Raw genomic sequence first — 17,095 nt, 5'->3', positions numbered from 1 at the left:
TGCTCCCTATTTAACTTCTAATAAATGTTCATTCACGAATCTTCAAACCTTATCTTCTCTAAATGTAATATCATTCAGATTAGTACAACTTACATTTACTTGAATATCGTCATATTTGTCGAAATTGATTCCTGATGATATGCCACCTGCAAATATCACATTTTCATCCTCAGATGGCTCAGGTGGAATGTATTGTTCTTTTGGTTTCTCCGATTCGTCTTTGTCGGCGTCATCTATAAATAAAGAATAATTAAAATGAAATTGAATTCATTCCATTAACGACAACAAATTATCATATGATGAATTAAGAATGTATTATTTATTAGAGATGCAAGGGCTCGAAAAAAAAAAAAAAAAAAAAAAAAAAAAAAAAAAAAAAAAAAACTGCTGTTTTGGAAAATACATTGTATTTTTTCCTGCTTCGCTTTCTTGCTTGGGAAATTTTGGGCTTTTCTCAGAATTTTGCTTTAAATTGATAAAGCAGACATTGTTTCGGTTCTCTGCAATACAAAAAATCATTTACTCAGTGCTTGATGCAGATAATATAAAAAATCGAAAATAAACCATGAATTAGTTTAGAATCGGAAAGGAACCGAATTTTCTGTTTATAGATCATATGCGTAATAAACTGTTCATCTGAGCATGTGGTTTCCAAGACTGTAGAACAGGGTTTCTCCACTTGGGGGTTGCGAGAGGGTTTCATGGGGATTGCGAAGATAATCGGCAAAGAAATATAACTTGAATCTAATACCAGAAAATTTTAAATATTTTGAATTTTGTTCTGAAGGGCGTATTTTTATACATACTGTTAAGAACAGCAAAAAATAAGTCTACTAAAATTTTCAACAGGTGCAGAGTTGTTTAAAAATCAATTTAAATGAAAGAGGTACGATATGAAGCTAATGAGAACTACATATTGAAATACCAGAAAAATACAAATGCAAAAAAACCTGCATATTGAAACAATTAAAATTGAAATCTAATGAGATACGCAGGTGTGTGAACGAATAGTATTTTTTGCAGCAAATTGGCCACAATGAGGGTAGATTTTTGGCATGGGATATTATTTGTTCCCGAAATTTTAAATGTAAACAAGTTGCTTTTAACAGTTTTTGGTGATACTGAACACATACACAACAATATACCAAATTTACAAGAATATGAGGTAATTAAAAGTGGCGGCCTCTCGAAAATTAAAATACTCAATAACTTTTCAAACAACTGTCCAAGTTTTTTAAACCAAAATTAGATATCACTTTGTCTTTTTTATCATATAACCCTAAATTAAGGAAGTTATGAAGTTTTAAAATTTTCAAACTTCCTCCACTTTGAAAATGTATGACGGATTGGATTCGTGAAGGGTAAGGGGGGAAAAGAATGAATGTCACAAAACGGCATTTTCGAGAAAACGGCGTTTTAATATTGAAAAGCTGTACAAAATGAATAGGGTTAGTCAAATCTTTGGCCCGTTTTACACGGACATTTCTACACCTACATATGCATGAATATACAGTCAAATAGTACCAAGAGTCACCAACATATAGGACAAAGCACCCGTTCAAGCACACACATGGACATTCCTTGTTTTCCCCCTTACCTTTCACTTGTACTATGAATGAACTGACCAAATTTGAAAAAAAAAAAAAAAAAAAAAAAAAAAAAAAAATGAAATTGAGTTTTACGTCCCACGGTTATGCCGGTTAGGTTAAAGGAGTCTGTAATGATGAGAAATGAATAAAATGGTGCAATGAACAAAGTGGGAGAAAACGGGAGAACCCCGAGAAAACCCACGAGCACGGTGTTTGTCCACCACAAAATCCACACGGCGCGAGCTGGGATCGAACCAGGGACCCCAAGCACAGGAGGTGAACGCTCTGCCACCGAGCCACCGCGCTTTTCCTCCTTCAGTTTGTCACACATTTTTTTTTTCAGAAGACTTGGAAATTTGTTCTTAGAGATTGTTGATTCATTCCTATCAGGTCCTTTTTTCCGCTTCTCAAGAATTTTCCACTCCTCAAGAAGTGTTTTTATTCACCCTGCTAATTAAAAATCATAATAACCCAGTAAAGTTAAATTTTGATTAAAAATAATTTACAAAAGGAAAACTTTTACTATGAACGTCAGTGCATGAAACAACAAACTACAAAATAGGCATATGTTCAAATGCAACAAATATGAAAATGTCATACTTACCAAGAAAGTATGAGGAGCGCTAAAATACCGTGTAAGATTTCAGTAACACATTAATGCTATACCGTCTACCTCAGTGTTCCCAACTCAGTAAAACATTTTGTCTCTGCCCTGAACACTTTAGCCATATAAGACTATGTTAAGATATTTCAGTTTTCTTGATTAATTTATCGTCCAGATAAATCCAAAACTAATCTGGGAGTTTTGTTTCTATTCACCCCATTTGACGGTACCAATTTATTCTCGATTTTTATATGTGCGCTGCATCCTTTTGGGATATCTGCTACATAATTAGATTAATGATATGTTCGTTAAGAAAGCCCAAAAAAGAAAAATAAGTTGAGAAATTAAAATACTTGGGGTCCCTAGAAGACCTCAGCTTGGTAAACAACGTTGACGATTTAGGCTTGGTGCGTTAAGGGTTAAAAATGAATGATTTGTGCAATGTGTTCAAAAAGAACGAACTCATTATCTAATTCAAATAAATACAACAAATAAGAACGCACTGGCTGCTTACTTTCCTCAGCGAACTTTCGACAGAATAACGCATGAATTCTCCAGTTCCTTTGCGCCACCTTAATATCAAATCCAGCTATAGATTCATGGAATTTACGACTGAAAATAATGGTCATTCCCTTTTAGACTTTGATCTAATATTTTGTTCCTGAGTTATTACAGTTTCTGAACTACTTACACAAATTCTCGGGTGGTCATGGCACCGAAAGGACTAATTTCTACATCCATGTTGGTACTGGTGTATTGTGTGGTGAAAACGAAGTATGATAAAAGGAAAATGAGAAAGAACAAGGAAATTACAATCGGTACTTGCTACAAAAACAATTCTGCCTTCAACGCAGATATTACCAGAATACCACACCGTATAGAAAGCTCTCTGTATAGTTGACCCCTGTTAATGACAATATTGTATTACTTAATGTACATTCCCAACATTCCAACTCAATTAGCATGTCAAGATTTTATACATATTTCTGTATAACAACAACTAGGGAAAAAAAGCTTTGTGTGGCTTTTCAAGGTATCATCCTTCCTATAACAGGAAAAAATACATAACTAGTATATAACTAGCTTCTACACTTCCATCGTCGAGCTTCAACATGTTATTACGAAGAAAGCAAGTAACAACTAGTCCACTTCACAACAGTTAACGTGGCACCAACGGAAGTTTCTTTTTTTCCCCTTATTTTCTCAGTAACTTTAAAATAACTCCAACATATGCAATATTTAACAAATTTAGTTAAATGAATGAAAGATTTATAGGGAGTGGACAAAATATCATCCTTAAACAAAAAAAAAAACTTAATACACATGGGACCGCCTTTACATACAAAACAGTTTCGATTCACGTAGGTAGGGATGCATACAGGTACTGGATCATATTTAGCGGGATGTTCTACCACTCTTCATGCAAAACATGCTCCAGTTCCTTAAGAGACTAACGGTGGGTAACAGGCCTTCAACGTTTTCCTAAATGGATCACAACGGCTCAATTATATTCAAATCCAGTTATTGTGCATCTCAGGAGAACCCAAGAAACATGTTAATTCTCATTGGCGATCCTTAAATCATCCTTGGAGCTACATCAGTAAAAAACAATGTATACGCCACTGGATGGAGTCCTGACCGCTTACTTGGTGACTAGCGTGTGCGTATTAAGTTCACGCAGTCCCAGGTTTGATTTCCGGTAGGAGAGCATACTGAAGCATTAGTGGTTCAGATTCCACTTTGAACTGTAGGTCCACACCTCGAAGACTTGGTGCTGAAAAGGACCACTGAACTTCACAAACAAGCCACTAACCCCAAAATGGACTCCCAGTCTTTCAGTCATTGTTCCAAGCATAATAATGGGATCTGCAGAATACCAGAATATGACCTCCCACACTACTTGGAAGCAGTCTAGACTGCAGGCCTCTGACGGCGCTTACCAAATAGTCATCCGCTTCTGAGGGGAATAAAATAAAAAAAGAAATGATATAACTTCCCTTTGACATGTTCTCAACACTCAGCAGTCCAATTCCTGTGGACGTTGCACCACTGTAATCTATGGAATTCACCAGTGTTGCCGGAGACTTGACAATAGTCCTACCAGGAATATACATTTTGTGTTCTCACGCACTTAACTTCCCTACTATATTTTTGCTAAAAGATTTTCCCCATTCACAATTCACGGAATCGTGCGACTATTGTCACAGTGTATCACAAAGGCATCACAAGTTAATATTCAATATCAGTAACAGCCCAAATTATGAAACACGAGGTGTTATTGTGTAACAATCACAGAAATGTGCCGAATAGCAAATGTCGATAAGAAATCGTATCTGAACTATAAAAATGAATAGTTACACTCTGATAAACTGCATAATCTATTCGTATTCATAACACATCTTTGAATTTTGACTAGTTTTAATATGCATAGTTTGGTCATTCCCTTTCTCTACATATCAGCAGACTGCTTCGATTGGAGTTTAACGTGTGTAACGCCTCTTGTCAGCACCAAGACTACATGAGACAATCCTAAACTTAACGTTGAATCCGAACCATGAGTTCCCACCGGGAACTGAACCATGGCCTCTTGCGAAAAATAAAGTGACTCTAGCAATACTCCACATATCTTGCACGATTGAACAGTTACAAATTTTTACAAACAAAAAGTATAAACCATTCTTTTTAATGCATACTCTTTATAATTATATCTTATGAAGGATTTTTTCACTGTTGTATTGTGAAGGCTCGTACATTTTTCTGTTTACTAGGTTATATTACAGCTAAAAATAAAACAGTAATAGGCATCCTTGTTCTCTAAATCTTGAAGCGCATATTTCCCGCTATTAAGGAAAATAAGCTGCTATTAACTGGAAATTAGTTTTGCATGTTCGTAACAAACTTGGTCAGATTATATCAAATAGTATCTTTCAACTCTACACTCAATCTTTTTCAACAAAAACCAGAACTTAGTATATTTATTCATAAGTCAGGTGAGGTATCCAATGTTCTAACTTTTTTCAAATGTTATTTGTATATTTAGCACTATTATAAACGTGACGAATAACTAGAAATTAATAAAGAGAGCAGCTTTTCTCGCCACTTCCTTTAAAAAATTCTCAAGTATATATAAGGGTGAGTTCTATACTTTTCTTACATCTCACGGTTGTGTTCTTTAGACTATAATGAAAAATGAATGATCATGAAAAATGAATGATAATGAAATGAATAGTGAATAACTCATGTCCATAGTGAAATTGGAACCATGATTCCGTTGAAATCGCCAGCCTGATGCCATAGACGGCCTGGCCATCCAAGTCGCCTGATACTATTGTTACATTCATTTGTTAAAATTTTGTATAAAATAAGCTGTAAATATGTACTCACAATACTGTTTTTGTCTATGTACTCATATGTATGTTGACAATGGTTAAATTTAGTTGATCAAATTTAAATCACACAAAATGCTCATTGCTCGGAGTCTAAAGTTAAATTTCCATAATTTTCCTTCCGTAATTTAACTTACTAAATAATAAGACAAATTATATTTGCACTGATTCTTAGGTATCATCGAATTAAGCAATTTCAGGATGTCTACTAAAATTCCAAAATGAAATTTCGTGACTTTTTCTATACCAAACCATAAAATTTCGCAACATTCTCAAGAACGACCCATGCAATAGAAGCGTGCTTTGCTTGCCATTTGGTAGCGTCTAAAGCCTATCAGACATTTTTGGTGAATTTTGACGTTTTACAGAACAAAATTTTCCATATACTGTACTTATATTTGAACAGATAAAAAAATCGTGACCCAAAAGCTAAATTTCTTGACTTTCATGACCGTTTTCTGATTTCGTGACCGATAGACACCCTGAATTTGTAATATGTTCAGCTGCATTTTGTAGTCAAGAATGTTTAAGCAACGTCTCTATTCATTTTGTAGTTACTAATACTTTTAGATCTTTATACTCGTATTATGCTGCATGAATGGTAAGACTACCTACCAGTCATTCAGAGCGAAGATTTAACCTAGTACTTCTACTAGCAACTCACCGGAGTTTTTGTTGTTCGTCGACTCATCATCATCGTTATTATCTCTGTTTCCACGAAAGCCTCTACCACCACCTCGACCACCACGATCTTCTCGAAAGCCTCCACGTCCACCACGACTACCGCGTCCACCACGGCCACCACGTCCGCCACGTCCACTGTCACTATCATCGTTCCTATAATTCCGCTGAGTACTATCAAAATCACAGGACGTATCATCATCTATGGAAGGCGTTGGAGTAAAGGATGGCTTTCTAGCTGCAAAGCCAACACTGCTACATCTATCTTCGAAAGATATGAATCCACGACCTCTGCCCCACGAGGTACCTTGGTCAATAGGGTCCTGAAAGATTAATTGTAAACTTCCAATATAATACATATTATTACAAAGTTGATACAAACAAAAGATATCTAACAATCCTTAGTACTAAATCACAATTTCATGGCAGTGTTAATTGTTAAGAAATTAAAAACAATATTCTTGTTACAATGTCTCGTGGACATATCCTGTAAGCTAAATGAATAATGACTGAAAGGAAATGAGATACCAATGAATTGATGTCCCCCATCACAAATTCTCATGAACAGAGTCGAACCTGCATCCGTTGTCAGAAGTTTCAGTCACGGTCTTCCTACTTGGGAAAGAAACCCTATCTATGTTCGCAGTTTTATTTCACAGCAATGACTTGGGAATGTAGTATTCAGTTTCGAATATTGCTACATTACTTGAGCTTTTTTTAATGTAAAAGAAATACATAATATACATAGTTCGAAAAACTAATAAAAAAAACTGACGCACTAACATTACAAATTAAGTCTATTAAATATAATTGAATAACGTCAGAAAAAAGAACAAAATTAATTGATTAAAATTAAAATTTTCACCATTATTCAATGCGAATTGTCTTGGGTTGTGAAAATTAATGTAAATTTAATAAAGATATCGGAAAATTAGTATACTATTATGAAAGGTTATTTTAAAAATTAATAATACTACAGATAAAAAATAAGTCCTTTTCCGCACAATTATGTTAGTGACCCAAATCTCAGGGTATGAGTCGCAGCGGGTTAGGTCTAACGTTACTACACAGCTGACAGTTAAAGCTAAGCGCATATATATATATATATATATATATTTGATAATTGGACCTCACGTCGTGAAGGTGAGTGAACCCTCTGCAAAATCACGCTACATTTTATAATGTTATTTCAAAACATGCCCAAATGCTGTCCAAGCCCGTAAAGAAATTTTGTATTGTTTATGGACAAGATATTTATCAAAAGCAAAATCCAAATGATGGTTCAGTAGCTTTCGTACTGGAGAATTCGATGTTCTCCGTAATGAAAGACCAATCACCGCAAAAATGGATGATATTCTGACAAAAGCAGAGGAAGACCAGCATGTGAATCATAACATCGCCAATGACATACATACATCACCAAATTTAGAGAAAGCTGGACACAAAAAGAGAAGCTCGACATTTAGGTGCCAAATGATCTGACCCAAAAATTTTTAACCGACCAAATTTCTATGTGAAAAATCTCTACTGAAACGTAGCAAACTCGAGCCATTTCTGAAGTGTCTGTTCACGGATGATCACAAGTGGATAACTACGATAATAATGTAGAAACAGATCAACATCGAAACGAGAACTCCAATCTGTGGCAAAGTAATTACTGACGTCCAGGAAGGTTATGCTGTGCGCTTGGTGGGATTGGAAAGACATCGTACATCACGAGCTGCTGCCTCCGGGCAAAACGATCGACTCGGACTTGTACTCTCAACAATTAGCGTCAGTACACCTAGCAACTTAAAAAAAGGCCGAAACTGGTCAAAAGAAAGCGTATCGCGTACTACGCTGACAGCACCAGACCGCAAACATCTTTAACGATCAGTTAGAAACAGAGAACTTGGCTGGGAGGTTTTAATGCATACACCGTATACCCTGGACCTGGCCAGATTCATTTGCTTCCATCTCTGTAAAACTCCCTGAATTGTGTTGAGTTAGTTAGAAAACTGAAAACCACGTATCCATTCCTTTGATCAGAAACCATGGAAGTTTTACAGTGACGAGATAATGATGTTGCCGGGAAAATTGCAGAAGTCATCGTGCAAAATGATGCAAATGAAATTTCGTAACATTTTCAAATACCAATAAATGTATTCTCAATTTGGACCTACAAAGGCTAAATACGTTTTAGACAATCTGATCAACAGCAAATTAACATGTGATAGAACTAAAAAATATTAATTTCCCATAGTTTGAGAAAAAAAAAAATAATAATTGATACATTTCTTAAAACATTACGAAGTAACTCCTGAAAAATATAATTTGTTAACTTAAAAATTAACAAAACTTAACCGATTAATTTCACTGTCAATATTTTTAAAGAATTGTACGGGTCCAAAATTAGCCCCAAAAGCTTACTTATGCTTAAGGAGAATCTGAAGATGATTAATGCGTTAGTCATACGAAAAATCGTTCGAAATTCATCTGGTTTCTTGTTAATTCTTGACTGTTTAAATTGTTCGGTCATCTTTCTTTCAATTCCCCGCGAAAGACGATCTCGAAACTAATGCCACTCATATTTAATGAGTTTTTGAAAATCGATTTTCGGTTTTGAAATGATAAAATGGTATCAAAACCCAACAGTCACTGGCGATTTTCGTCGTCTTCCCATTATAAAAATACTTTTACGCAAATAAGGGTACTCGAATTAAGAGGAACTGTATTATCTTCCTTAATTTTCAAGTGTACTTGTCCTATTAAAAAACATGCATAATCTCACTATGATAGGTAGACCCATTTTGAGCACTGCGTAACAAACTCAGCGCTGTAATCTCTCTCTCTGCGGATTCGGTGCATGGTATTTTTTGATCCCTCCATCACAGAGTTGGCCACAGTGAAGAGGTTTTATTGTACCCTCATACCCAATCATAGATTTGTGTTGAAGATTAACAGCTGAAACTTGATTTTGCCAGAAGCAGTAACAATGGGCTCCCTAAAATTGATTTATATATGTAATTCAAAGATTGGTTCTGCAGGCTCTTCTTTCCTCGGGGCCTCTAGATCCTAATAGCCACAAATGCGTACTACATAATAAAAAAAAAGTCGCTACTATTTTTTTTTCGATCTAAAAGTATTACATACAAAGCGCGTAATATATCTACTGAATTTATGATCTATTAATTATCTGCCCCGCCGTTGTTTTAGTGATGCTTTTATTATTCTGCATTCAAGGCTATACCTAACTTGGCTACCTACAAGATACTGTGCAATGCAAGCTATCTTGCTTTAATATATAAATGTTTTCTTACTTTTAAAACATTATGTGTGCGTTAACAGTGGGGGAAGGAATCAAGTTTGCTACTAATATGAAACTTTAAAATGTACTAATCTCCCACAAAACGAATAACAATAATTTTGATATCAAGTAATATGAACTTCAAACTGGTTGCGAGGTGGGCCGGGATCCCTTCTGCGCGTTGCATCGCTTGCGTCCCTGACTGTTACGGTTCTAGACATACTCCTAATATTGGCTGTCACCAACTTCCGGATACTTAGAATGAATGGGACAGAACGAAAACAATACCAAATAGGTAAATTTCTTTCTCATCTTGCAGCACGTTATCTACGCCAGGAATCGAATGCATGTTCGTGTACACCAAAGGCGCGCGTGCGCTAGCCACAAGAGCTGTGGGGAAAGCGATTTTAATGTATATCTTACAAATGCAAATGCGTTAGTACATAATGTGTGTAAAAAACATACAATTCAGTTCGGGCACACCGAACTTATCGAACTGGAATTTTGTGTCATGGTAACAATATAACCGTGAATGTATTGTAACTACATGGATATTTTCTAGAGACTTGTTTCTGATTTTCTTCTAAGTACATTTGTGTACTAGTTCACGTGAAAACACACGAAACTGAATAATCGAACCTTTAACCTAAACCACAGCTGACACTTTCAAAATTAATTTTGCTATTTATATATATATAGAACTGTATGCAAAAAATGGAAACAGATTTATGCATGTTCATGCTGAACAGTTCGATGGTGTAAAACCAACAATGTTGCTTGGAGCGGTTACAAGCGACAAAATGACATTTGAATATATATCGGTCACCGTGAAGTTCGATGTCCGGACAATATGGGGATTATACTAATCTGAAAACAATACGGCTGCGTTTTTCCCCTCAAGACTAGATCTGGTGAAAGTTGTTCCTATTAATACAAAGAACAGCATCTTGAATTTGGTACAATATTCTCCAATCTTTCGAAGAATTGCGCAAACTGACCAAAATCTGAGGTTTGTGGAACAAGCTTGCACATATCGCTCGTCTTAGCTTATAAGAAACTACAAAAATGAAAATTAAAACTCAGTTTAATAATGTCTGCCGATTATGTCCTTTAAGCTAAGGAGGGCAAAATTAAGGCAAGTGATGATAGAAGAATTGATGGAATTGCTAATGTGGGAGGAAACGAGAGTACCAGAGAAAACCCACGATGTTGTCCACCACGAACTTACTTGTCCGGGTATCGAACCAGGAACCCTACGCACCAGAAGCAAGCACTATCACTGATCCACCATGCCACCCTCTAAGAAAATACAACTGCCATATTCTTTAGCTACGCCGAACTAGTACCAGCTATCATTTTGTTTCCAACACTCAAGGAAGGGATTTTTTTTAAAAAAAAAAAAGCTGTTGATAAGTAGTTTTCGGCTTACAAGGCATAAAGAACTGCTTTATTAACAAGTTTTCAAAGTAGGTCAAATATATTGCTACAGGGAGATTACTTTAAACGCTTATAAAATCCCCTGAAGTTCGAGCAACAATAAGTACACTCATCCCTAGGTTTTTCGGATCTATATTTAACAAATATGAAATAATGGACAAAGTTGGAGCTGCCATTAAAGTTTGAAAGATCTTATTTTAAATTAAAATTGCTGAAATTACTGCATTATAGTGAATATTTACAGTGTGCAGATATTTTGCAATATCAAATTGGATAGTTTAAGAGTACACAACTGTAATATTCCTCTTCCTTTAGTAATGCAATTGCAGATACTAGCTGTAGTTAGTGGAGACAGTGTCCTAGCTTACGAAAAATCGGTTATCAGACCCATATTAGCCCTTTCTTTATCCGTTAAAACGAGGGATGAATGCATATCACTTTGAAAACTGTTGATAGAAAAAATCGGAAGCCTGATAGGAACTATTCCTTAATATTCACTACGTAAAACTACATACTAGATATGTCAATACTTACAGTCAGCGCAGCAGTTACAACAGGTCCGTCGTCCCACTCTTCATCAGCCATTTTTGTACCTAAAATCACTTAATTATTAGCTGAGATAAATTCTTTTCTACTTTCATGCTACTAGCTTAATTTATTAACTCTGATGCTGTATTAAAAATAAATGAAATATATATTATGCAAGACTCATTACCTTGTTACACAGATTATACAATACGTTTTATGTAAAGAAAAACGAAAAAAAGAAAACTAAGCCAACTTTTTTACAATTACTTAATTACATGCAGTTTATAAATACCTGACAAGGTATCTGCCTAATCCCTGCATAAAGGGTTGTTTAGATTTAGATTTCAGGGAAATTTAAAAGTAAATTTTTTCCGACAGTTGCAATTCCATTCAGAACCCTTTGATTTTCGTATTTCAGCAGCCCTGAAACTAAATTAGCAATAATGGACCACCATTATTTCATTACGAGTATGTTTAAGCGATGTCTACTGGCCGTTTACAACTTCACCGATGTTTGTTCACTTAAAACTTAAATTAGTTTTTTGGGTAAAACAGAAATAAATCTACAAGATTTAACAATCTCACTCTATGGTCTGTGGAACCCAAAGCATTCACAAAAGCTCTTCATTGATCCCTAGCCAATTGGATTCAGTTTCTACCTTGTGTTCCGCTTTCTGTAAGATCCATGTTAATAATCTCCCATGCAGGCCCTATTTAGCTTTTTTTCTGCATTTACTTTCAAACCCATGTCCCTACGAGCGTTTGAAACCTCCGTATTTCTTTCTCTTGATCTACTATCAGATTTACAACAGCATACTCCATAATCTGGTGAATACCACTTAGCTCTAAGTTCTGGTTGCTATCTTTTTTTTATAACGTACTCCACAACCAAGTTTAAAAATAATGGCGACAGGGCATCTCCTTGTTTCACGCCATTCTTAACGTGCAAGCTCGTGGACAAAAAATTTTCCTAGTCGGACCTTACTTTGGGATTCATTTAAACACATCTTAATGAATCTAGCTAGCTTTTTTCGGTATTCCGAACTCTGTAAAAATGTACAATGTTTCCATATTAACCGAGTCATAGGGCCTTCTAAAGTCAATAAACAATTGATGTACCGAGATTGTGTTTCCATTTCTTTTCGAGTATTTGTCAAATGGGAAATATCTGATCGATTTGGTCTAAATCCTCTGTAAAGAGCCCACTCTGAAACATCAAATTATTTTCTATCCAATATTTTCACAATATATAGATGTCAGATTCCATTTACATAGGAAAAGACATCCGGTTTAGAGAAATTAAAACTATTTTCTTTTTAATGAGGCACACGTGATTTGAAAGAATGGAAACAAAAACCAAAGTCGATGGCTTGGGGATTGAGCATGAGTGCTGGTCAGTGTGAGGCGATACCACTACAAGAAAGAAAAGAAAGAAAAAAACTATCTACAACACACTAAATTGGCGTGAAAGCTCGGACTGTTTGGTGGGCTGAAACTTTATATAGTCAGAAAATATAGGTCATAAAACATTGAAAACTGTGAATAAAAGAAATAATTTCGTCATGAAGCTGTGACATTATTAACAAAATTTCTTTCATTCTATACCGTGTATAAAGTTTTAAAACTGTCTTTCTTCATATGATTATGAAATCATGCTTCAAACAACCAAAAACTGATCCGAGACGGGACCAGCAAATCATCTGTAATAAGAGTAAAAGTGAAGCTGTTCACCAGTTTAGTGCAAACTGATTATATCCAGTAAGAAGTCAAAAATCCACCCAGAAATGCAGACTCTTAAAATTTTAAATACAAATACAAACATGCAAATATATAAAGTAATTGAAATAGTAATCAAGTCCATAGGTATCATTATTATAGAGATTGCAGAAGTGCCTACATTATCTATATTAGCCTATATTTTTCACAAGTTGCTAAAACAAGAGCATTATACTTGTTCTAAGTATTGTTATCTGTTTTAAGTAGCGACGAGGGTAAGGGTTCGGCTCTTGGGTCTAGCCTAGGAGGAGTTGAGCCATTGGAACAAAACTTGAAGGATCACTCTCAAGCATACAATAAAAACGGGGAAAAAATAAGATTTTTCATTTGCACATACATCCGAGTAACGTCCTGCGAACAGAAATAATTTTTAAAAATTTTCTATTTCTATTTGGAGTGACCAGAGGCGGCATATTCCTACATAAAATCCTATGGTTCGCACCTTGGGTCTATTGGAACGAAACTTCCAGGACTCATACCTCATCAGCCTCAGAAAAAAATAAACACACTGCTGAACAAGACTGCACTTATTTAATATAAAAACACATTTACACGTGACGTTTCGATCTTCTAGCCAAGATCCTCATCAGGCGACCGAGGTGTACGTTTGATGAGGATCTTGGCTAGAAGATCGAAACGTCACGTGTAAATGTGTTTTTATATTAAATAAGTGCAGTCTTGTTCAGCAGTGTGTTTATTTTTTATTCTTTTCATATTGCTATTTGGAGGGAGCATATTCCATCATAACATTGCTGAACTACTTCGAGGCTAGACCCAAACGCCGAGCTATAGGATTTTGTGAAGGAATATGTCCCTCTGCACCGTCCAAATTGGGATAAAAACAAATAAAAATTATATCTGTTCTCACGTCTGAACGTAACACGGATTAAAATTAAGTTTTATCCCATTTGCACAATTTTTGAGGGTCATGGACCCTGTCCCCGTATTATATGTGCAAATGGAAATTTTTATCGCTTTTATTGTATGCTGAAGAGCTATGAATCCTTCAAGTTTCCTTCCAATCGCACAACTGCTTCTACGCTAGATCCAAGAGCCGAACCATAGGATTTTATGAACGAATATGACACTCTGAACCCTTCAAATAGGAATAGAAAAAAAAAAAAAAAAAAAAAAATGCCTGTTCTCCGAACTTACCCAGAATAATATTTGTGATTTTTTTTTTTTCATATGGACAATTTTTGAGAGTCACGACCCCTGTGTCCCCTCTCTGTGCGCTAATGCAAAATTGTAATTTCTCGCCTTTACATCGTGGACCGAAGAGTTATGAATCCTGAAAGTTTTGTTTCAATCACTCAATTCGTTCTACTCTACACCCAACAGCTGAACCTTAGCATTTTATAGAGGAATATGCCCCCTCCAAATAGTAGGGAAAAAATTAAAATTATGTCTGTTTTCAGGACGTTACTAGGATTAAAATAGGTAAATTTTGTCCCATTTGGACACTTTTTAAGGGTCATGTCACCGTCCTCCCTTTGTATATGCATATGGAAAATTTTATTTTTTTTCACCTTTTTATGCTAGGCTTTGCTGAACTCTTTAAAGGCTAGACTCAAGAGCCGAACCCTTACCCTGACGAGCTCTATACCATTTTGTACTGTACAAACATACATGTTATATTGTCTACAGAACGATTAATAAATCTAATCTAATCACAATCAGGTGAGTCAAAAACAATTGGTATATACACGACAATAGTGAAAAAAAGAAAGAAAAAAAACACTATATATTCCATAAAAACTTACTCGTTGAATTATGTATTCGTACGTTATTACGGACGTTAAAGATAAAATCCCAAAATGGTTTTAATACTTGTTTTACATTAAAGGGTATTAGGCTGATATTTAGTATCTCCCTCACTCTAAGTAATAGGAGTAGTAGTAGTATAAGTAGTAGACCCTTGTAGGAATAGTAGTAATATAAGTAGTAGACCCTAGTAGTAGTAGTAGGAACGGGTTAGAAGCCCCGTAGGGGTTGATTGGGTTATGTTCTAAAATAGGCAAATTAAAGAGTTGGGAGAGATACTAAATGCCATCCGCGTTATTAAAATAACACGTTACTTACATAATTTCGCACAATGCCTTCACATATTAAACTACTTCCCACTTCACATTGTACACTGTAGTTAATTGCTACCCTATGGAGGAATCAGTGCATTACTGATTAAACGGATGACATTTAATATCACTCCCAAATCTATCGACGGCTCTGGAGCCGGTACTATGACACACTGAGCCGTTGAAAACGATCACTGGTAATCAAAGTTTGTTCCAATAACACTGAATGCAAACACCGGCTAACTTAACCTAACAGCCTAACCAGAGTCACAACCAAGAAATTTGGGGGAGAAACTAAATAACACCCATAATGTATTTTAGGTATATAGCCTACGCATCACACATGTACGATCACAACGTATTTCGAGACCTATTAAAATAACGTAAATTTGTTCTGTAAATTTTACAAATATGTGGATACGTATTCTCATTCGGCATAAAAACGCTATCTTCAAAAATACACGTAAGACGTCATTTACAAACACTGTACGATCAGCAATATGAAACCTCTTGTGGGCTTTTGTCCGCTGACACGAAAGTTATGGTTTCTGATTACTTGTAAGGTCTTCTTGAAATAACATTCGATATTTCTTTTTGCAAATTTTACAAATTTGTTTTCGTAATGTCGGATAGCCCCAAAATCAAGTCTTGGCTGATACAATTCTCTTGAAAAGCACCGGCTGAGTTCCCAAAAACTATACTTCATGCTGACAAAACTGGACCAAACAATTGACAGGAATTTCGGATATGAATTATTCGCATCCACGGAATGACAATGAAATGATTCACAATTAATACATTAAGGAAATGATCATTAGCATAGGAAATATTTTATTATGCTATAAAGATACTAAATTAGTTTTATTAATTAACGCACTTACAAGGTTCAATGTGAAAGGCCACATGGCAATACAAAACACGTGTCTTACATGCAATTATATTTAATAAGAAAACATGCTATAAGAAATACGAAGCCTGACCATATAATATTTAGTAAAACATCAAAATGTTAACGGAAAATGACCATAATTTACCTTACCGTGAAAAACGTAACCTTCTCGCGTCTTCCTGTCAAAACCAAAAGTAGCAGACGTGACGTATTAATCCGAAATATACCGAATCTGCAACGAACTACCAATGTTACTACTTCATGCGGGCCAGCGTTGCCAGAATCACAAAATCGTACGCAACAGTTTCATCCTTGGCGGACCATATTCCGCATCGGTTTGCGTTAACACAATACAAAATATACGGAACACCATTTATTTTTGGGTTTTGCGGTGCGTTGCGTTACCCTCCGCAATTTTTGAGAACGCTAGTATCGAATATTACCTGTGAGGGATTATTATTATTATTATTATTAAGTATTCAGCTTTTTGGCAGGTCCTGGGAACAATGAGGTGCTTTCTTTCTTTTCTTCTTTTTTTTAAATAGGTTTGGGCCTGGAAATGTTTCTTCCATGTTTCTCAATTTTCAGCTTCCTCTTTAACTCCCAATATTTTCTTCTATTTTTCAAATCGTCGTTCAGTTGTGTTCTTCTTCTTACTCCTCGTTTCCCTTCCACCTTTCCTTCTATGGCGGTATGAAGAGGACAACTTCTTCGCAAGATGTATCCAATTCAATTGGCCTTCCTATGAAGAATGCAAGCTAAAAGCGTCCTTACTTGCTCCTATTCGTTTTAAAACATCTTTGTTTGTTACTCGCTCTTCCACTTTATCTTTTCAATCTTCCTC

General features: G+C 35.5%; 1 protein-coding gene across 3 annotated transcripts in view; it reads right to left on the bottom strand.

Moving 5' to 3' along the window:
- LOC145675657 (ATP-dependent RNA helicase vasa-like) overlaps positions 1-16,499 on the bottom strand; it is a 77,689-nt gene extending 61,190 nt beyond the window's left edge. Inside the window, exons 1-4 of one of the 3 annotated variants that reach the window (XM_081746227.1) lie at positions 16,402-16,499; positions 11,518-11,576; positions 6,244-6,583; positions 94-233 (exon numbers count right to left, since the gene is read on the bottom strand). In XM_081746227.1, the coding sequence (XP_081602353.1) occupies positions 94-233; positions 6,244-6,583; positions 11,518-11,568 (531 nt within the window). In that variant the 5' untranslated portion in view covers positions 11,569-11,576; positions 16,402-16,499. Of the gene's footprint in view, positions 1-93; positions 234-6,243; positions 6,584-11,517; positions 11,577-16,243; positions 16,266-16,396 lie in introns of those variants that run through there. The other 2 variants (XM_081746236.1, XM_081746246.1) reach the window with 2 other exon arrangements.
- Between the last annotated feature and the right edge of the window lie 596 nt (positions 16,500-17,095).

Source organism: Thermobia domestica, chromosome 2 (genome assembly GCF_964235325.1).
Source record: "Thermobia domestica chromosome 2, izTheDome1.hap1.1, whole genome shotgun sequence".
In the NCBI taxonomy this organism is placed as follows: domain Eukaryota; kingdom Metazoa; phylum Arthropoda; class Insecta; order Zygentoma; family Lepismatidae; genus Thermobia; species Thermobia domestica.
The sequence above is the reverse complement of the archived record's forward strand: the minus strand, read 5'-3'. Positions and strand labels throughout refer to the sequence as shown.